The 21,007-nt window shown below is 53.4% G+C and overlaps 2 protein-coding genes across 6 annotated transcripts; one reads left to right on the forward strand and one right to left on the reverse strand.

Annotated features, from left to right (window-relative positions):
• Positions 1-1,009: 1,009 nt before the first annotated feature.
• THOP1 (thimet oligopeptidase 1) lies at positions 1,010-10,609 on the reverse strand. Its single transcript, XM_037383712.1, has 13 exons — positions 10,306-10,609; positions 9,566-9,769; positions 8,039-8,187; positions 7,468-7,575; positions 6,630-6,732; positions 6,313-6,473; positions 6,011-6,146; positions 5,541-5,907; positions 5,089-5,290; positions 4,797-4,983; positions 4,187-4,315; positions 3,738-3,874; positions 1,010-3,625 (listed from the first exon to the last, which is right to left on the reverse strand). Exons 1-13 carry the CDS (start codon positions 10,406-10,408, stop codon positions 3,467-3,469), a joined length of 2,145 nt encoding a protein of 714 aa, XP_037239609.1. The 5' UTR covers positions 10,409-10,609; the 3' UTR covers positions 1,010-3,466.
• Positions 10,610-10,823: 214 nt separating this feature from the next.
• SGTA (small glutamine rich tetratricopeptide repeat containing alpha) lies at positions 10,824-20,722 on the forward strand. 5 transcript variants are annotated; one of them, XM_037383713.1, is made up of 12 exons: positions 10,824-10,899; positions 12,064-12,218; positions 13,375-13,478; positions 13,681-13,765; positions 14,418-14,517; positions 15,654-15,758; positions 15,951-16,089; positions 16,920-16,982; positions 17,416-17,453; positions 18,488-18,577; positions 18,819-18,942; positions 19,260-20,722. In XM_037383713.1, exons 2-11 carry the CDS (start codon positions 12,119-12,121, stop codon positions 18,931-18,933), a joined length of 939 nt encoding a protein of 312 aa, XP_037239610.1. In that variant the 5' UTR covers positions 10,824-10,899; positions 12,064-12,118; the 3' UTR covers positions 18,934-18,942; positions 19,260-20,722. The 5 variants fall into 5 exon arrangements, with proteins under 5 accessions (XP_037239610.1, XP_037239612.1, XP_037239613.1 ...); XM_037383715.1 differs by having other exon boundaries at positions 19,424-20,722; XM_037383716.1 differs by lacking the exon at positions 19,260-20,722 and adding an exon at positions 19,064-19,235.
• The last annotated feature ends 285 nt before the right edge of the window (positions 20,723-21,007 follow it).

The following is a 21,007-nucleotide window of genomic DNA, read 5'->3' on the forward strand; positions in this document are numbered from 1 at the left end:
CCCACATCGTGCGGGCCCGGGGCAGGCTGACGGAGCCGGAGGTGCGGTATTACCTGCGGCAGATCATCTCAGGGCTGCGCTACCTCCACGGACAGGGCATCGTCCACCGGGACCTCAAGCTGAGTGCGTGGGGCAGCTGGGGTGGTGGGAGGGTGACCCCCGCCGCCCCCGCTCCAGCTCATCTCCCTCCGCAGGCAACTTCTTGGTGACTGAGAAGATGCAGGTGAAGATCGGAGACCTGGGGCTGGCGCAGCGGGTGGCACCAGCAGGGCAGCGCTGGGGGTGAGTGGGGCTGTGGTGCTGTGGGGGGGTGCTATGGGACAGGGGGTCACCCTGCTTGTCTCCCCAGGGCGCTCTGTGGGACCCCCAGCCACCTGGCCCCAGAGGTGTTGGACCGCAAGGGACATGGGGTGGCCTCGGACATCTGGGCCCTGGGCTGTGCCATGTAAGTGGGGACACAGGGAGCAGGCAGTGGGGTGCTGAGCAGCCACCCCACCGCCCCCTCCCCCAGGTACACGGCGCTGACAGGCAGCCCCCCATTCGAGGCGGCCCAGCGGCAGGAGCTGTACCAGCGCATCCGAGTGGCACGGTACACGCTGCCCCCCCATCTCTCACCCTGCGCCCAGACCCTCCTCACCAGCCTGCTGGCCCCCAATCCCGCGGCACGGCCCAGCCTGCGTGACATGTTGGACCACAGCTTCTTCACCCAGGTGTGGGGCTGGTGGGGGGGGCATGGCCCTCAGGGGCACGGTGGGGGACAGGGGGTGTCACTGTCTCTCGCTCCCCAGGGCTTCACGCCGGACAGGCTGCCACCCCGTGCCTGCCACTCCACGCCCATCTTCGTAGGACAGAACCCAGGGTGCAGACTCCTGCGGGGGGCTGCCATGGCGCTGGTGAGGGGGTGGCTGTGCTGGGAGTGCCGGGAATCACCCCTCTGCCACCCTGGGGGGCAGCCCTCTCCCCCTCACGAAGAAGCAGCTTCCTTGGCCGGACCCGAGCCACACAAACACCCGCTTAGGAAAACCTTTATTAGTGCTAGGAACAGTCTAAAATCCAGTCATTGAAACAAGCAGGGTGGAACGTGACCATTATGAACGGCACACACACACACACCAGTTTGCCCTTAGAAAAGGTTAACAGAGGGGGAAAAAAAAAAAACCAAAAAACAAAACCCAAACCCAAAAAGGGCCTCTCTTCCCTGCCAGCCTGGGACGGGATGGGGACGAGGAGCTGAGGGAAAAGGTGCAGCTCCAAGGTTGCTCCTGGGAATCACCCGTGCACGAGGCACGGAACGCTTGGAGAGGCACCGGTTCCCCCATGCTACTCCGGCAGCACCTCTCACCGTGCCACCTGTGGCAGGGGTCACAGGAGGGAGGAACAGAGTGAGCTATGGCCTGGGAAGGGAGGAAAGTGCGTGGTTTCCCTGTTCAGCTTCAGTTCTCTCCCTCGAGAGAAGAGGTCTGAAAGAAAACACTGAAAGCTCAGTAAAACATGACACTTAAAACAACCACAGCGTCAACTCGAGAGCGCCTGGCCCTGCACAGCCAGCACCCGGGACAGACACTCATCTATGCCTAAAACAGAGGGTGGGGACAAAGACAAGATGCTCAACATGGCCCCAGCAAGCACCAAGGAGCCGCTTCGCTGCTTACGGACCTGTCCCCAGGTCAGCACAAGAGGGGATCAGCGAGGGAAGGTGTCACCGGCTTTTCTGTGTCACCAGGGGGGTGGTTTGGGGGAGGGAGGTGGCAGCAATGACTTAGTCTGCACTTGGGGCGAGCTTTCTTCCAACGCTCTCATCAGCGGCCCAGAGCCGCTCTGGTGATGTGACCCAGGGAAGAGGAGAAGCAAAGGGAACAGCCCAAGCCAGGGAGGAAGCTGCAGCACAAGACCCTGGGGAGGGACGGCAGCTCCCACCCGCAGCCCTGGCTGGGGCCAGGACGGTGGCTGTGAGCGCAGGCACTCGGCCGCTCGCTGGCACTCCCCGTGTGCTCAAACCACAGAGGAGCTGCAGGGACTGATCCCCCAGCCCTCAAAGGGCACCACGCAAAGCGCCCGAGGCTGGAGGTAGGGTGGGACACCAGAAAATGAGATCTGCTCTCAGCACCCCATCGCCACAAATGCTTCACGCCAGCGGGAGCTCGCAGCTCCTTCCAAAGGTCCTCAGCTCCCCTCTGCTACTGAGGAAGCAGCCAACTTTCCGCCTGCCCTGCACACTCGCTGCTAAAAACCTTTCCCAGCCCACACACGATGCCTCCTTTAGCAAACCCAGAAATGAGCCTTTGCCCTCGGGGTCAGTGCTCGCCTCAGGCAGCTCCAACCCATGACCCATGTGCCCAAGCAGGCAGGAGGGCAGCTCAGTGCAGAGGGAGGGAGGCATGCCATGCCACACTGGCCCTGCACCACGCAGGCACCAGTTTTAGGGTTCTTGGGGACAAGGGAACAGCTGGGTGGGCAGGTGGCACCAGCCTGGCTGCTCCCAAGGCTGGGCAAAGGGCTGGCTGCCGTCCCCCAGCCCGGCACTGCACCCAGAGCCCAGCCGCTCAAGGCCTGGCACACAGCCCACGCGGTATTTTTATCCCCCGGCATCCGTGTTGTTTGAAGCTGTCCGCTTGTTGTTTGTTGGCTTTTTTTTTTCTTAAAGCACAAGCCCTCCCCTGTCCCACCCTGGCTTAGAGATGACAGCAATAGCAACACACCCGCTGCTGCTATGACCTGAGCCCAGAAGGCATCGGCCACCCTAAGACAGCCCCAGCCGCAGGGTCCCAGTAGCTCCGACAGTCCCTGGCGGAAGGCACAACCTCCCAAGGAGCCATCTCTGCCCTCCCCCAGGCCCGCTGCCCAGGCAGGAATGTCTGAGGGACTCAGGGCAGGACATTCCAGTAAATGCAACGGTTTTTAAGCTCTGGGATCTCCCCATCTTTATTCCACAGCCACCAGCTGCCCAAAGACAGGGAGAGCATGACTCCCAACGCAACTTGTTTCATGCTCAGAACAGTTAAGTCTGCCCTGGGGCACAAAACAAGCCCAGCCCAGTGGGAAGTCTCGTTTCTTAAAAAGAAGGGATTTAAAAACAATGACTCAAGATTGATAACTCCTCTCCCTCTCCTCCCTGGCTATAAATGAGGCTGAAACTCACCCTGGTGCAGAAATCAGGTTCAAAGTTCAGCCAATTTGTGTGGGCTCCCGACAGCCCCATCCCCCTCGGGGGGGGTGGGGTGGCAAAGGCCGTTCAGGTCCCTTCGCAGACCTGTCACCGCAGAGCCCTGGACCAGGGCCGAACCCAGCTCCCGAAGCCCAGGGTGAGCTCGGAGCAGGATCCTGGAGGAACAGCTCCAGGCAGGGATTGGCCCAGGATGTGTTTGGTGACAGATTGGTGACAGAAGTACCGGCTGTCGCTCGGCCTGAGGGGACGGGTGCGTAGGCAAAGGAGCTGGCTTGACTCAAAACGGGCTGCAGCAGTTTCTCAGCAGGCTGAAGGCAGCGAGTTGCTCTCCACCTTCAGTCCTTTGCTGGCCAGGAAGGCGTCCTGCTTGGGGTCACGGCCCAGGAACTTCCTCAACATGTCGGAAGCATCCAGGGAACCGCCAGGATGCAGGATGCAATTCCTGTAATCCATGCCCACCTGCGAGCAGAGAGAAGGTACACGTAGGACACCTGCCCTCCCGCAGACACTGCCGGCTCCTGCAGCCCCTGCCACGCGCCGAGAGCCCGGCGGCACGGGACGTCCTCCCTACCTTACAGTTCATGATTCCCTCCTGCTTGAAGCGCGTGTAGAACATATCCATGGAGTACACTTCGCTCCAGAGGTAGCCATAGTACTGGGCATCGTAGCCTCCGGCCAAGTGGCCAAACGTAGCAGGCATGTTTGTACCTTAGTGGCGAAGGACAGGAAGAAGGTTTAACGGGAAATGCTGCTGGAACCACTCACAGCATGGAAAAACTCCTCCATGCTGCAAACGTGTCAGAGCAGGCACTGGGTCAGCTTGTTCACAATCCCAGGGGAAACAGGGAAGAACTTTCCAGTTATTTTTGTACTGTTTCAGCCCTGCTTTTCCTGGAGCCAGCAGAAACTGTCCCCAGTGAGCCAGCCTGAAGCCCCAGCCTTGAAAAGAACCTGCTGAGCCAAGCTTGCAGGCCAGACCTAGAGAGACAGCGAGAGTGGGACCCGCAAGCCCTTGGGTACCTGGGGTAGCAGGGACGCCCAGCACCTCTTCACATAGCCGGGCAAACACCTCCACGGGGTCAGCCTTTGTCTGGGTGTGCAGCGCCTGGTCCACCTTGGCTAGGACGATCTGACGCAAGTTGAAGAGCCCTGTTCCCAGAAGGAGGAGGCAAACTGAGCTCCTGCCTGCACGCAAGGGAATCTCCGAGGCTGGGTTGCACCAGGGCAGGCGGGGGGGGTGGGGCTCCCATTGCTCTCCGCACACCCAACTTCTGACCTGCATCCCCAGCCCAGCCCAGTTCAGCGGCACCTCGCTCAGGCCTGAGCCAAGTTCCTGCCTGCAGATAATCCCTGCCTTCCCCGCCACCTCTTCTCACCGTGTCACCACCCAGCCCGCTGCACGCCTTGCCACGACACCCTCACTCAGCCCAGATGAGCGGCAGGGAAATGTGGCTCCTTTCCCCCCAGCTCCCTTGGTCCCCACAGCACCATAGGGAGAGGCAGTGGGCAGGTCACTCAGGGTCCCCTTCCACTCCCCACCGCAAGGCTCTGCCCTCGCTGGGGACAGCAGAGCCCTCGTTCCCCTCCAGCCCCTCTTCACTGGCTCTCACTTCCCTCTGCAGGGACCAACCTGTGTTTGCCTGCCGGGATTTAATGAGCTTCTCCAGCAGCTCATCAGGGATGGGGCTTCCAGTTTTGTAGTGCCTGGACATGCGCAGCAGCGGCTCCTTCTCCCACACCCAGTTTTCCAGCATCTGTGATGGTGCCTCGACAAAGTCCCGCTCCACGTGTGTCCCACTGAACATGGCAAACTCCGCCTAGGAGATGTGGCAAGCTCAGAGCAGGGTATCACTTAATCCCACAGGAAAGCATGACAGGGGAAAGGTAACAAACCAACCTCTGCCAGCTCAGCCAGCCTTTACCTGAGAGCACAGCTGGTGCATGACATGCCCAAATTCATGGAAGTACGTCTCCACTTCATCATGCTGCAGTAGGGAAGGTGCATCCGGCGTGGGCTTGGTGAAGTTGGCCACCATGGCAGCCACAGAGATCTGCCGGCTGGAATCCGGCAAGAGGCAGCCCGGCTGCAGGCCGAAGCAGGCAGCGTGCCCATACTTCCCTTCCCTAGGTCGGGAAGAGGAGACTTACATGGATCCTGCCCCACGGGCAGCCACGAGCCACTGCGGTCCCACTCAAGGTGGAAAAGCCCCTGGTGACCCCGTGCTCCCTGGAGAGCCCTGCTCAGGACAGAGCGCTCCCTCTGCACAGCCACACATCTGGGAGCAGGACAGCCGCTCCTCTGCCCCAGGCACGCAGCAGGCTCCCCCTCCCACTGCCCCAGCCCTCCCTCCCTTCACCTGGCCCAAGGCCTCACCGTGGGTACAGGTCCAGGTAGAATTTGCCGATGGTCTCCCCAGAGGAGGTGTCCTTCACCGTGTAGAGCTGGACGTCCTCATGCCAGACCTGAGCCTTCTCTTCCAGATGGAAAGTGAGCCCCAGCAGCTCCTGGTAAATGGCTAGCAGGCCTGTGGTGACCACCTGCATGGGGAAGTACTCCTTCAGCAGGTTCTGGTCCACGCTGTACTTGGTCTCCTCCACCTGGTTCATGTAATAGCGCATGTCCCAGGCATTGATGCGGTTGTCAAACTCCAGGCCACGCTTCTCACACTCCTTCTTTTTCAGGTCCAAGATCACAGCCCGTTCCTTCTCTCCAAGGGGTTTCAGCTTCTGTGCCAGCTCATCTAGGAAAGCCAAGGCGGGCAGGGTTAGTTCCGTGGGGCTGAGAGCGGCAAACATCGCCCAGCAAGTGCTCCTGCTCCTGCCTCCCACAGCCAAGCACCGTACCCAGGAACGCAGCCACTGTCTTGCTGCTTTTAGCCATGTTCATCTCCAGCACAAAGTCTGCATGCGTGCTGAAGCCCAGCAGACTGGCTTTCTGAGCCCGCAAGTCCACCAGCTCCTTGAGGATCAAGCAATTCTCCTGCAAGGTCAAGTCAGACAAAGAGTGAAATGGGGTACGCAGGTGAGAAAGGAAGCACGAGCCCCAGTGTGGGAAGAAGCACAAATCTCAGAGGAGACTCCTTTGGTGCCTGGACCTGACCTGGCATCTGATCCGGCCCTGCTGGCATGCAGCAAGGCCCACCTACCTCTTTGCACCTAGAGTTAAACATTTCCTCCACCTTCCGCCTCGTCTCGGGCACGTAGCACTTCTTCAGGAGAGGGAAATAGTGCGGGTATTTCAAGGTGACCTTCAGCCTGCCATCCTCTGTCTTCTCCAGGGAGTTCAGGAAGTCCTCAGGGAGCCCCCCTGAGAAAAGAGCAGACAGGACTGATGGAAAGCCCTGGCCTCTCCAGAAATACCAGTTCTGGGATTGAGCACAGGAAGAGGCTCCAGCTCCTTGGCCAGAGGAATCCAGACACCTGGGACCACACCAGCATAGAAATAAGCCTGAGCGCTCCCTACCTAGTTCCTCCTTCGAGAAGGGCAAGTAGGTGGTGTCTTCGTTGAGGTTCTTGTTGAAGTCTATGCAAAGGACACTCAGCTTTTTCTTAATAGCTTTGATTTTCTTTAAAACAGAGATGAACAGAGAAAAGTCAGTCCAAAGGGAGAAGTCAAACAACATCGCTCACTGTCTCCAGCCAGCAGCCTGCCTGCCGAGTTGCCCAGCAGTCTGCACTTGGCTTTTATTCAAACGCAACGTTGCAGAATTAATTGCATGCAGGCACTGAGCTCTCAGTATAGAACAGGCTCCTTCTGATCACACCTGGTAGGAAAGCAGCCACCTCAGCAAGGTCCTAGCTGTCTCCTGCCAGCTCAGGAGCTGCAGGTGTTTAAGCAACAACCTCCTCTAGCCTTATTTCATTTCACCTTCTCTTTTATTTTATTTTTAACCGAGCTTTGAGCTCCTTCACCGAGCCACTGGCGCATGGCAAGAGAGGGGAGACCCTGAGCAGCTCAGCCCCCACTAACCCGCTCACCCCAACCCCAGCCCCAGTGGGGCACCTTCCCCAACTGCCCCTTCGCATGAGGGGACCAGCTGCTACTTCCACTCCTGACCTGCACAGCACCACCTGCAATTTCTCAGGAGCCCCTCAACTCCCAGCATTGATCCCACTTGTAAATGTCATCCCCTTCAATGGAAAGGGAAAAGAGGGGCACAGACATCACCCAACGCACCCAAAGTTGCAGGAATCAGGGGCAAAATTCAAGAGTCTGAGGCTCAGTACCCTGCTCTAACACTGTCCTGCCAGCCCTGCAAGGATTCCTCTACCCATGCTTCCTTTAAGCTCTGTGATCTCACCTCCTGTGTTTCCTCAGGGAGATGGAGACCATTTCTTTTACCCAGTTTGATCAGCCTCTCCAGATATCTCTTTGCTTCAGGCTTCAGTGAAGCACTCTCAGCTTTCTCCTGTAAAACAAAACCCATGAGCACAGGGAACTGCAGGATCAGGTGTGGCAGAAAGTTGGCTCCCAACAGGAGTTGTGGGTTATTATAACACCAGATGGAAACACCTCACAAGACAGCTTTGGTTTGATGCATTAGTTCCTACCACGCTGCTTTAAATGTGTCACCTTTGCACCGTGTTAAAGCACTTTTCAGGGCATTACCCAGCCCCTTCCCCGCCTGAGGCAGGCTGGATTCACTAACACCATCTCACCAAAGGGGTAATTGAGGCCCTGAGGGGGGGCAGAGCCCTCAAATCCCAGCTCCCCAGTTCTCACTAACAGCTGGACCATTCTGCCACGATCATGCAGTGATTCAGTTCCAGACCTGACTCAATATTGTTCACTTCTAAGTTCTGGGACAAGAGTCGTTGTAATTCCAGGAGGATTCAGCACATCACTGACAGAGCAACCTCCCAGGCACACACCTGGAGCCAGACAATCCGCTGGTACACATCCTGCCTCATGCTCATCTCCACATCGAACTCCGAGAGCTTCTTGTCAGCCTCCGTGCTCGCTGCACGGATGTCTTTGCAAGGAGAGACGTGCTGGGGGAAGTCCAGCATGTTCCGACGGACTGGAAAGACAGAAGAGGGATTACGGTGAAGGCAATGGCTTCGTGTCCCAGAACTGCTCGTGAGTGGGAGTGTACACAGAGAGCCTGTGTTAATTGGGAGCCAGTTTGACGGCCCCAGAGCCTGACCTGCCCGCCCACACAAGGAAGAGCAAAGCAAGCTGCTGCCATCAGCCAAACCCAGAGCTGTCCTGAGGAGCACTTAGTCACCCACAGCACCCATTCACCCCTTCCTTGCTGCCAAGTGCATCTGTCCACTGACTTGCCACTACAACCCATCTCTCTCATGAAACTCAACACAGATTTCATGCCTGTGAGATGCTATAGCTGGGATCAACAGTTTGAAGACTTACAGGACTTCTATGCTGGCAGACGGGCAGCATCGTTGGGTGACTCCTTTCCTTACGCTACCAAGCTAAAAGTGACACACCTTTTCTGCAGATGCTCCTCAAAAGCCACCACACCCCAGGTGTGCTCTGTCCTGACGTATTTCCATTTTAGAAGTGAAAACAGGGAGAACATATGCTCCCACCATCTCTGCAAGACCTCAAATAATACAACTCCAGCAAGAAGGCACTGCCCTCAAGGCACAAGAACTCTCCACCCAGCAGAAGGTGAGCACGCAGCTACTCTCTGTTGCCCAGGGAAAGTGCTGACAGTTCTGCTGAAGTTAACATTACCGCTGCTTAGTAAGGGCTTTGCCTCTTATATTAGGGAAAAAAAGAGAAAGAAGAAGAGGCTTGAAGGCTGGCTTCTGCTTCATACAGATGTGACACCTCGCAACATGGGCGGTCAGGACAGCTAACAGATGCTGTGAGGTGGGAGGGGGGGTTGTGTGACTTGGGCACTCTAATGTTTTAAATAATTAGCCAGAGATGTATCAAAGCCTGCACAGTTTGTCAGCACGATGCCATCATGTCACGTTACTTTACAGATAATCCCTAAAACGACAGCGGTCTTTCAACAAGGCACGTGGAGAGACATTTGTCTGCTGCCTTAGGGAAAAAAATTAGAAAAGTGCCAAAGATTTCTTAGGTCACACGAACCATTTCTGCCAAAGTGCTATCTGTTCCCACTAATGCACCTTGCCACATAAAAGCAGGAGATAACCTTGAAAACCTGGCTGCTCCTCCTGCAGACCACCCTGCTGCCAAAGCCCCACCCTTGTTTTAGACTCACTCTTCCATTCTACTCTCTTCTTTGCACTTCTATCTAGCTGCATAAACATTAACTGGGGAAAAAAACCCCAAAAATATACTAATGAGGGAGCCAAGGGAAGAAAAAAGATGACAGTACAAGGCAAAAAAACCCACACCCCAAAAAGTCATAGTAACAACATGCTGATTCCCAGAAAGCCAGTCCTCCTGCTCGGTGTACATACCCGTATATTCCACTTCCACATCTGCCAGTGGCTTGAGAGTGTTTTCATAGGACACCTCCCCCTGCTCCTGAGAGCCCACCCGGTCGTACACAAGCTTGGTCCTCTCCGTCAGCTCTGCAGCCATGTTTTCTATCTGTTCGGCAGTCAGGTCCCATCTTAGCTGGTTTGCCAGCAGCCTGGGGGACTGGCTGTCCACAACGTTACCTGGGGATGTGGCAGGGAAACGGTCTGCGAGAAGCAGCCTTATGCAGGCTGGAAAAAAATTCAGCTGGACAGCTAAAGCTCGATAAAAGCACTTACAGGAGGCCTGGCAAACAAACCGTGCTGAAGGGCAAGCGGGTAAGGAACCAGGGAGCTGGCAGCAAGCAACAGCCGGATTCTTTTCCGGACATTATTTACCCTCTCAGTCATGACAAGCCCTTCACAGCAACCTGACTCCCTCCCCGCCGTGCCCCTGGCAGGAGCCTCTGCCCACGGGACAGGGGGGTGGCTGTCACAGCACGGGGACACGGCTGTCCCCTGCCCGGGGCGGGAGCTGCGGGGCACGGAGGTGACAGCGGGAGCGCACGGCCACCCCCCACAGCCCGGGGGGGGCTGCCCCCGGCTCCCCCCAGCCCTCCACTCTCCACCTCCCTCATACCACGGCAGCTCCTCGCCCTTGCCCTCACCTCCCCCACCCACCCCCGCGGGCTCCCCTCGCCGCCCCAGCCCCTTCGGTGCCCCCCATCCCCGCCCAGTACCTGTGGGGGGGGCCATGCCGGGGGTGCCGGGAGGCCCCAGTCTGCTGACGAGGCCGGGAGGAGACCGCGCCAACCCCACGCACGGAGCATGTGCCCCAACCATAGAGGCGGACAGAGAGAGCGGCTGCACCGAGGCATTCTGGGAGCGTGGGGGACTGGGCCGCTCTCCCCTTTTCTTCACTCCATCCGGGCCGGGGGGAGCGGCCCATCCGCCCCCACACGTACAGCCCTATTCCTGCCCCGGCCCTCAGCCCCGGCGGTTGGCAGGGGCCCGGGCCCGGGAGCGAAGCCTCACCGGGAGCGACACCCCAAAGCTCCCACCCATCCGTTCCCATAGCAACCCTCCCTCTCTATGGTAAAAACCAGGGCGGAGCGACAGCCACGCTTCCGGCCTCCAGCCGCTATTCCGGCCTCCAGCCCCTCTCCCGAGCCGCGCAGAGTGCGCATGCGTCGAGACCCGGCGCCTGCACTCTCGCCGCAGGGCGGGGCGGGGCGGCACGCAGGCGCGGGGGGCGGGGCGGCACGCAGGCGCGGGGGCGGGGCGCATGCGCAGTGCTGAGCCCGCCCCGGCTGAGGCGAGTGTCGGGGCGCCCGGTGAGCGGGGCGGGGCGGGCGCCGGGCTGGGTTTCTCGTCGGGACCCGTCTGCTCCGGGCCGTGGCGGGGGCAGCGGCTGGGCCGGGGCGGAGGGAGGGTCGCGGCGGGACCCGGTGCTTCCCGCGCCCGGGGTCCGGTGTGGGCCGGGCCCGGGGCCCCCCGCGATGGGCTAGGCCGCGCCCGGGGAGGGCGAGCTCTGTCACCGCTGTTGTCCCCTCACGGAGTGGGGCTGCCCCGCCGCGGGTGGGGCGGTGGCTCGGGCCCGCCGTGCCCCTCAGGCCTCCCTCCCTCCGCGGGGGCACCAGTGGGGGCTGCGGGCGGAGGTGCGGGGAGGTGCAGGGGGCCGCGGACTCTCGGGCCTGGATGGTCACCGGGGCTGGGGGTCCGGCCTGGCACGCACCGTGCTGCCTGTCTGCGGCTGGGGCCGGGGGCAGCGCTGGTGGCTTGCGGTGGGTTGGCTCGGTTGGGCTCTCTTTCACGGAGTTTGTGTTTAAACAATTTAATTTCATTATTAAATCACCCTGAGTGGTCTTCTGTGCTACAAACCCAATTAAGCATTCTGGAGAGGCAGAGAACTTCAGCTCAGCAGCAGCCTCATGCAAGGAGCTGCATCTGTGCTGCTTATGGGATCTGCATCAGGATCTCTGGGAAGCCCCAGCCTTGGCGTGTGGTTATGGGGGTCACTTTGCCACGGGCCCTTGCTCTTCCTTACCATCGGCCTCTGGCAGGCTAGGCTGGCAAGTGCCACGGAGGATTGGCAGCCTTGAACCCCAGCTCTGCTAACAGCGGCAAATTGCTTCAGCCCTTGTTTCTGTTTCAGAATCAAACTATGCTCTAGGAAGCAGAACACAGTGGTTTCTTAGCAGTGAACTCCTCAGTGCTCAGTTTGTCCAGTCCTGGTCGGTCTGAGATGTTTTGGGAGGGGCAGGACTGCGCCGAGCCGCTTGCCCTGATGAGGGTGAATTGAGGCCTGGAGTATTAAAGGGGGTTGTGGTTACAGCAGAGAGAAACTCTGAACTCATTAAGGCTCTGGAGGCCTTGGCTAGTTCTGAGCCGCTCCCTTGTCTTCCACATTCATGCTGGGGAGGAGGTGCAGAAAAGCTCTTTAACTTCTTGACCATCAAGTCACATAATCTCTCTCTCTCTCTCTCCTCTCTCTCCAGATATTTCTTAAAAAAGTTACAAAAAGTTGAAACAAACTTCTGACAGCCTCCCAGAATGGCAGACCAGAAGCGCCTTGCCTATTCCATCATCCAGTTTTTACATGACCAGCTACAGAATGGGGGTTTGTCTCCAGATGCTCAGGAGAGTTTGGAAGGTAGGTGGTTGTACAGCCTCCCCTGTTTGTGCATTTAGGTTTGTCAGCCGCATGCTTGGGGAAATCTGGATGGTGTTACTCTCTTCTGCCCTTTCCTTGGCTGGGCTGTTCCAGACATCAAACTTTGCTCAAAATTTGAAATAATTTGTCTTCTTGGGGAGGTATCCAGAGCATTAGGGATGTTGATTTCTTGTTATCTCTGTCAAAAGCAGATTAGCTTGACGAAGGGATATACTTGGGATCAAATGCCTCTCTGACCCTGTGTTGGAGACTTAACAAGTTTTATCTTAAATGAGGTGGAGTCAGGAGGCTGATTGTGTAGCGTAAAGTGAGAACTGTCATTGTGCGGAAGTGTTTTATGCTTGCAGAGTGCTTTTCCCCTTCTGCTATCAAAGTGCTTTTCCACAGCACACCCTGGAGTGTTTATACAGGCTTTTTCAGAGGGCTTCACTGGTAACAAGAGCACACTGATCTTAAAAGATCTGCTTAAGGAGCTTATGCTTTAGTCTTTGGCTTGTACGTTTGTCCCCCTGAAAGAGAGCACAGGCACGTCTGCAGAACGGTGGGTACATTCCTGGGTGAGGCAGGAATGAGAAGGGTGGGAGGAGGGTGTCGGGTGGAAGGATGGGTTTAATTCTGGTGCTTTTGGACTGTGAAATACGGTGTGAGAACTCTGTGAAACTGAGCTCTGTTGTGTCACGGAGGTTTCCCTCTGTACTGGGAACAGCTTCCAGGTGCCTAATGAGGGGAGGAGGTGGTTGGTTGGTGTCTGTGCATCTCTGTGTGGCCACAGTGCTTCAGAGCAGCCACCCTCTAGCAAGTGAAACATTTGCTCTTTGCCACCTGCAGCTGTGGGAATGCTAGTAAAGCCCCAGTTCAGTTAACTTCTGTCCCCAGCACCTGCTCTGGTGTCACCTGAGGGGATGGAAGTTGTGACTGACTCAATCCAGGAGCTTGAGCTTCACAGCTAAGGTTTGCCCAGATCTGAGCCTCTGGCAAAATTTGAGGATATGACCCAAGTATCAAGTCTGGAAATGTGTGTTGTGGTTTTTTTTTTCCCCTGTTATGTTCAACAGAAAGAAATTCTGCTGAAATTCAGAGGGCTAAGTATTCAGTCATAGTGGGGTAAGCTAATTACCTGCCTCTTCTTGTCCAGTGGCCATCCAGTGCCTGGAGACAGCATTTGGGGTCTCGATGGAAGACCAAGGCCTAGCTGTGTCCCAGACTCTTCCTGAAATATTTGAAGCTGCTGCAGGGAAGGTGAGTGAGTGCCCTAAAATATGTGCTGAGTTTCCATTTAAGCAGCCAAAGCAATGAGCTCTGCTTGATTCTGTGAGGCTGCTGCCCCCTCGGAGGCGTGTGGGAGTGAATTGGGCTCGAAGAGCCAGCGCTTGGGAAGGGGGAGGTGTAGCACATCTTGATGCAAGTCCTTATTGCAGCATTATCCCTTTCCTTGCATAAGGAGCCTGAACACATCAGAACAAATTCAGAGCCCATCACCCCCTCTGAAGACGACATAGCTGAAGCTGAAAGACTCAAGACTGAAGGTAACCTCCCCTGGAGCTGGCGTATGAGGTTTAGGTAGTAATGGGGAAGGTGGCTTAATTCGCTCAGCACCTGAGGAATGCTTGGAGTGGGGAAAAAGCAGATGGGCTCAACCCTTCCATTTCTGCTTGTTTCTCTGCTTGTGCTCCAGGAGTGTGTGTAGGTTAGCATAGTTTAGCTGCAACAGAGACTAGATAGACAGCTGGGTCAGCATTTTCTTTTGCATCCTCAGAAGCCCGTGCTGTGTAGAACAGCATCTTTCCCATTGCACTTTCCTCCGTGCGTTGCCTTTTCTTTGCCACGTGAGAGAGCGCGATTAGTGCTGAAGTACAGTGGAGAGTTTTCTCTCAGCTGATGTGCTGCAGTGCTTTTCAGGTTGTCGTGCTGATTTGGGGAAGCCTCAGGTGTACCTGAGGAGCAGGACAGCTAAGGGTGCTAAGGGGGCTTGCAGGATCAGGCAACCTGGAATTGGCAAGGCACTGGTCCCCTATCTCGCTGCTGAACATGCCTCGCGCTTGCAAAAGATTTGGTTGACCAGCAAGTGATTGGTTCCTCTCTTGTTCTAGTTTTTGAAGTAGAACATAGATCCAGGCCTGCTGCTTTTGTTTGTCCCCGTTTTTCCCTTGTTAATGAGCCTTTCTGCCATCTTTTTAGGAAATGAACAAATGAAGGCAGAAAACTTTGAAGCTGCTGTGTCTTTCTATGGAAAAGCAATTGAATTAAATCCATCCAATGCTGTCTATTTCTGCAACAGGTACTGATTCTCTCTTTCTCCACCCTTGTACACCTGTGGTTTTGTTCTTACTACTTAGCAGATCTAATGGTCCAGACTCTCGAATGGTCAAAATGCCTTTTTTATGATTCTGTAAACTGCTTGTGCTGTTGCTTGCTGTTTGTGTGGGTTTTTTAAGCTCAAAGTGACACACTTCCCCATGCCTCCTGCCAGCTCTGTGCCCTGGCATCTCTAGATAGGATGAAGGTGTGGAAACAAACTCTATTAGGCATTTGGGGAGATATAAGGATGCCAAGAAATACTATCTGCTTTCATGCAGTTAACTCCTAAGTGGGCTAGAGACCCCAGGTTTGGGAGGCTGTCATGGCAATAAAAGCAAAGGAGTGAAATGAGATAAGCTGCAGGCTTGTTACAGTAACAGAACTGTGTAAGTTATCTGTGTGCAAAACTGCATATGCAAGCAAATTTCCTATTTTTCAGTTCTAAGCAAAAGCATTTGAAGGTTGGTGGGAAGACAGTTACTGAATAAAACAAACTTTGAATCGGGATTTTAGTTATCTGCTTATTGGGAGTACACACGCACAGCTGGCTACGCGAGTGATGTGTCTGCACACATGCTGGTGACGCGGTGAGGTGTTGCTTGGGGCGAGGAAATCCTACTGGTGCTTTTAGCCAAGCTTTGCTTTAGCTTTAGCTGCGTGAGGGTCAGTCCCATGAGATTTTGGGCAATAAAAGTTGTGAGATTGAGGCTTGAATGAGCATATTACGGCTTCAAAAACAGTTTTCCCTCTTATGTGGAGTGTGTGAGGAAATGGGTGAAACGGTGGTTAGGACTAAGAAATCAAGGCATAAGGGAAGCCGAGAGACACTGAGCTAGCAAGTGTGATACTAGAGTGCCTTGCTGGAGCCCCGCCTCCTCTTGGGAAGTCCATAAGGAGAAGTAAGAGCCTGGATTTATTTGCTGTCAGAACAGAACGTGCAGCTGGGTGTTTGGATAACAGCCTGCTCACCTAGATATGGCCTGGATTTGTGTCAAATTCACATTTGACTTTGTTTTGTGCAACAGGAGACTACAGAGAGGGAACAGGGATGACCTTGATCAGTGTATTCCAGCTGTTAAGTGGGTTTTTTTGTCCATGTTTATCCATTCCTTCCAGAGCTGCTGCATACAGTAAACTGGGAAATTATGCTGGAGCAGTGAGAGACTGTGAAAGAGCTATAGGCATTGACCCAAACTACAGCAAAGCTTATGGCAGAATGGGGTAAGAGCAAGCAGGCTTTTTTTGTGCCAGAATTTTAACCTCTAAATGCCTTGTGGCAGAGATACTATTGGTGGTGTTCTGCCTTGGAATGCTATGGAAAAATACTTCATTTTTCACCTCTGCTGGGAGTGGCGAAAGACTGCAGGTGCTTCTCTGACTCTGTTTCTTTTTATTTTATTTCCACTTTAATAGCTTGGCCCTCTCCAGTTTAAATAAACACACAGAAGCTGTTGTCTACTACAAAAAAGCCCTGGAGCTGGATCCAGACAATGACACGTACAAATCAAACCTTAAAATAGCTGAACAGAAAATGAAGGAGACTCCTAGCCCAGTAAGTTCTGAAGATAATACTTGTGTGTGGGTAAGATTAGAAGGAAGCTTCTTCACTGTAAATGCTAACAGGTGCAGTCTGCAGAGCCTTGGTGACCTGGGTTGTGTTTTGAATACCAGTCTTGTATGCAGATAGTTAATGAGTCCTGCTGTGAACATTTCCAATAAAATCCGGAGAGGGTAACTTCACTGCTTGAGCACAGTCACCTTGGGCTCATTTGGAAGAGCTGGAAAATGAGAGTGATTAGAAAGGAATGTTTTGAAACAGCAATTTTGCCTTAAGCGCCTTTCTTAATTAAAGTCACTACTCCTAAAAGCTGGCCTTTTTTTTTTTTTTGTTTCTAGTGACCCGTTAGCAATACCAAAAGGGTGGCATTTTTCTTTACAAAGGTTATTTTATTGAGAAATGAAACCTGGTGGTTTCCTAGCCAGAAAGCTGCTGACTGCCCTGCTGCTGTGCTCCATGCAGGAACATGTGAAGTTTATAATTTTGAAGGGGATTTTAATTCTAAAGACTTCCCTGCACAAAGATGACCAAGTGGATGTGTTTAATTTGGTGGTTGTAGTGGGTTACAGCTGTACATTGCTGATGTGGCTCAGCTGGTGAGAGAGGTCATCAGTAAATCATGTAATGTGGACGTCTCCCTCAGTGAGCCTAATCCCCTGAGGCTGGCTGTGACTTGGAGGCTTCCGGAAAGGGTACGGACAGAGCCTTTTCCCTTTGTTGTGGTTTAAGGATTCCGATTGCACTGGGAGTATTAATGAATGTTCGTTGTAATGTGCATTGGGAAGTGAGAGGACGTCATCATCTGCATTTCTTTATTCTTACAGACTGGAGGTCCGGGAGGATTTGATTTAGCTGGCTTGCTGAACAACCCTGGCTTCATGAGTATGGTAAATTTGGACAGAGATCACAGCCACGTTGTATGGTCAGCATGTTGATCTGTGCAGGATGAAATGTATTGATCCCTGGTGTGGGGAGCTCCTGTGTCTCTTTAGCAGACTTGGTTTCATTTCATTTCGTGGTTTCGGTGTTGCTGTGTGGGAACTGTGCTTGTATTTCATTAAGGTCAAATGAAGAGCCAGTGACTTATGGCAAGGAGAAGCCTGTGAATATGCTGGCTGGGGAAAGGGTGCCTGTTCTGCATTACCAGCCTTGTCTTGTGTGTTATGCTGTGCATCTCTTAGCTATTTTTGTTCTGTTGATCTGTTTCAAAGTATTTCTGCCTTCCCTGTGTTGAATGTGTTGAATGGCACAACATCTGCATATCTACCCAGTCATTTCTGACTAAATAGGGTGTCATTTTTTTCTCCCCTCTTTAAATAGGCATCTAACCTAATGAACAATCCACAAGTACAACAGCTGTAAGTTTGATCCCATCTTGAATTTCCTCTTTGAATTGCTCATTTGAGGCCCCCTGTGTGTTTGGCACTTGCAGTAGGTCTGGGCTGGTGGCAGTGGGAGGGTGCTTGGGCCAGAAGTACGGAGTGCAGCCTTTAAACCAGTCCAGCTGTCTGAGCTAGTGTGTATCTTGAGTACTCTGGACTGTGCTGGAGGGATCTCAGTATAAACGTTTGCAGCAGGGAGGCACGATAGGTTGTGGCACTGGAATTGGGTTTGGGAAGCTTGGGATCAGTTTGGCTCTGCTGCACAGTATTTATGTGAGCTGGAGACAGGAGTTCACAGCTCCGTCCCAGTTAGAATGATCATATTTCCATTCTTTGTGCTACTGCGTTATGAGGATCAAATCACAATGTTTATGAGATGCTTATATAATATTAAGTCATAAAATTAATAAGGTACATACCTCTCCCAACCATCCTGACAGAGCATAGCTAGGCAGTGGGTTAGAGACTTTGAACTGATCGTTTGATTATCGTACGAGACAGCTTGGCTACAGAGCTGGATGTCGGCCCCCATTTCCATTTGCTTCTGCCTGCTCCTTCCGCTGCTGCTGGCTGAGGTTCTGCACCAGACACAGCCCGAGGACTTCCAGAGGGAGGGATTTTGTGTGCTGGACTGTTCACCATGAGTGAATCAGTGTTCAGGCTGTCCTGTCAGTAGGTCCCGTTTGATGCAGAGCAAGCAAATAGTTTGTATGAGGAAGGGCAATGTTTTGAATAAACATAACACAGGGCTTGCACACAAAAGAGGGAATCCCTGGCATTACAGGAACTGACAGGGTTACGAATGTTTCTACGTTTTGTGTAGTTTAATGTTACAGTTATTCTGCGGATAATGGAAGGAAAATTGTTGCAGGAGATTCCCTTGCAGATAACTTCCTAATCTGTGTGGGAACGTGCTCCCCCTATGCTGACGCTCCCCTCCTAGTGTCAACCAAACAATTTCTCTGTGGCTTGTTTTTTCCTGCTCTGAGCAATGACTCTTATTTCCACAGCATGTCTGGGATGATTTCAGGTGGCCACAACACCATGGGAGCAGCAGGCACCAGCCCCTCCACGAATGATCTTGCCAGCCTCATACAAGCGTGAGTGGAGAGCTGGGTGTTTCTCATTGCCTCAGCCAATAAATGGATTTGGGGTTTTTTTCTGACCAGAAGTGGAACTTTAAATTAACAGTTGAGGAAGGTTTGAATGTTGGGTGCAGTACTGCCTCTTTTGGTGATGGGAAGTACTCGTTAGAGTTTTGGCAATCAGCTGTAAAGAATTTCCTAGCCCCAGACAGTGTGTATGAGAACGCTGATAGGATGGTTGCCTGTTCTCCTTCAGGGGCCAGCAGTTCGCTCAGCAGATGCAGCAGCAGAATCCTGAACTAATAGAGCAGCTACGAAGCCAGATTAGGAGTCGAACTCCAAGTGCCAGTAATGAAGATCAGCAGGAATGAGCGCTCCAGGTGAGGCTGCAGCCAGGGGTGCTGCTGTGTGGTGGCCAGCTGAGCGGGAATTTCTGTATTTGGCTGCAATATCGGACTTGTGCCTTAATGTAGCGATTTGGTGTGTCTCCCCTCCATGCAGGCTGGGTTCTCTGCATCAGTACTGCTAGTACTGTGCCTCAGGCGCAAGGCTCAGCCCTGCGGAGTGGTGAATGAGAACTTTCCTCGCACGCTGACTGACAAACGAGTTTCATTTTCTAGTGTTCACGGTGGTTAAAGGGACACTTTATTTTCTTAAAGATTGAATTTGCAAATGTCTTGTCTTCCTGTCTCTGCAGCGCAGTCCGTGGGAACTATGTTCTTTGCTTTAAAAACTGGAAGCCATGTGCGTGTTGCCATTTCTTGAGTTGGAAGTGTCCAAGAGGGGGAAAAAATAATAATAATGGAAAAATACTTTATATGACCTGCATGTTAAAGACAGATTCACGCTTTCTTTCCCTAGTCTTCGTCCCTGCTCCTCCCCCTCAGCCTTTCCATTAGTTTTTGTCTTCTGGAAGATCCAGCAAGCTGAACACAAACCAGCATCAACAGTCTTTCTAAAGAAACTCAGAAAATTAACTACACTGTTACATTTCTATGTTATTTGCTACATGGGAATTTTTTAACCCGTTTTTGAAGAATGATGCACTCTTCACTACAGGACGTCTTCACTTTCCCACCCACGTGCCACTTCAAAGAAGTGTTCAAGTCCTACCTAACCCCCGTCCTGCCCCATTTAATCTTCCTGCCAGTTACAAGACGGTAGCATTTGAACACTCTGGAGATCACGGGATCTTCTTGCTTCCAGGAACAGGGTTTCTGTTGATTAGATTGACTGTGTTTCTCATTCAGGTCTGTAGCCACATTGCCAGCGTTGTTAATACACGGGAGTTTGGTGCTCACCTCTCAAAGGTTAGTGTAAATGTGATGGGGGTGGGGGGTGGGGGGGGAGGGTGGGACTGGCCAGGAAGAACATGCCCATGGGCGACCACCCCTCTCATGAGCGTTTCCTGGTACACTTCTTGGGGTTCTTTCCCTGTCCTGACAAAAATTTGTCTAGTGTTTAGTAATTATGGCTATGTTGTTGGAATGATACAATCTGTGAACTAGTCAGGTGGACAGTAAGAAAGATACAATGTTTTTGGTGTTTAAAAGGTTTGGGTTTTTTTTCTTCTGCTTTTCTCATCTTTTATGCATGTAAGTAATCAGCCTGGTTGACTGTGCTAATGGTAGGAATAGAGGGTGCCTGAGTAGAGAGCAGAAGGAACAAAAATGCTGCTTGGATAGTAAAAAAAAAAAATCAAGTGGTTGCTGGTTCAAGGTGGGGGCTTGGCGAGGAGCGGTTGTGCATCAGTGTGTAGCATGTGAGATGGAGGGAGAAGCTCCTGGAGCCAACTCGAGCGACCTGCAGCTTTCCACCCCTCAAATTACCCGTGTCGCTCCTTGGGCGAACAGAGAGCTCTGGCCAGTTCCCCTAGAAGTTGCTAGTTGAGGCCAGAGACTTTTCTATCGACCTGAGAGTTGTTTTTTGAAGTAGTTTGATTGTGGTGGGGAAGGCGTGTTGGTGGCCTGACTGCTCGGCGAAAAACATCTGGTCTGAAGGTGGATAGGTGTGAGGTGGAAAACGCCCTTTCAGGAGACCTGGCGGTGTGAGTGAGCAGGTATATTTGGAGATTAATATCAAGAAAATTATTTGTAAATGCTCCATAAAGTAATATGTGGTTAATGTAACTTGTGAAGAATAAAATATTTGGACACTTTCTTTGTTATCCCTCTTGCCCAGATGACTGAAGCCAGACCTGAGTGCTTGGGGCTACACATTGGGCTGCAGTGCCCGCTTCCAGCGCCACCAATGCTGTTGCAGGGCCAGGGCTTTGCTCCCTTGGGGCCAGGGCTGCTGCGAGGCACAGCCCAGGGACGGGTTTTATCCACATCTCCCAATTTTATTTTTTTTAATTGTTCTTTCCTGCTGAAATGCTCCTCCTGTTCTGCAGCACAGAAATGGGAACTCTTTCTTTCCATTTCTGCTTCCTCTGCTCCCTTGAAG

This window comes from Falco rusticolus, chromosome 4 (assembly GCF_015220075.1).
Source record: "Falco rusticolus isolate bFalRus1 chromosome 4, bFalRus1.pri, whole genome shotgun sequence".
NCBI lineage: Eukaryota > Metazoa > Chordata > Aves > Falconiformes > Falconidae > Falco > Falco rusticolus.

Coding starts and splice junctions, on each gene's coding strand:
- SGTA (XM_037383713.1), top strand. CDS start 12,119: ATGGCAGACCAGAAGCGCCTTGCCTATTCCATCATCCAGTTTTTACAT. Junction 12,219..13,374: donor TGCTCAGGAGAGTTTGGAAG/GTAGGTGGTTGT, acceptor CTTCTTGTCCAG/TGGCCATCCAGTGCCTGGAG. Junction 17,454..18,487: donor AATCCACAAGTACAACAGCT/GTAAGTTTGATC, acceptor TTATTTCCACAG/CATGTCTGGGATGATTTCAG.
- THOP1 (XM_037383712.1), bottom strand. CDS start 10,408: ATGGTTGGGGCACATGCTCCGTGCGTGGGGTTGGCGCGGTCTCCTCCC. Junction 4,316..4,796: donor ATCCCGGCAGGCAAACACAG/GTTGGTCCCTGC, acceptor TTCTGGGAACAG/GGCTCTTCAACTTGCGTCAG. Junction 3,626..3,737: donor AGGGAATCATGAACTGTAAG/GTAGGGAGGACG, acceptor CTCTGCTCGCAG/GTGGGCATGGATTACAGGAA.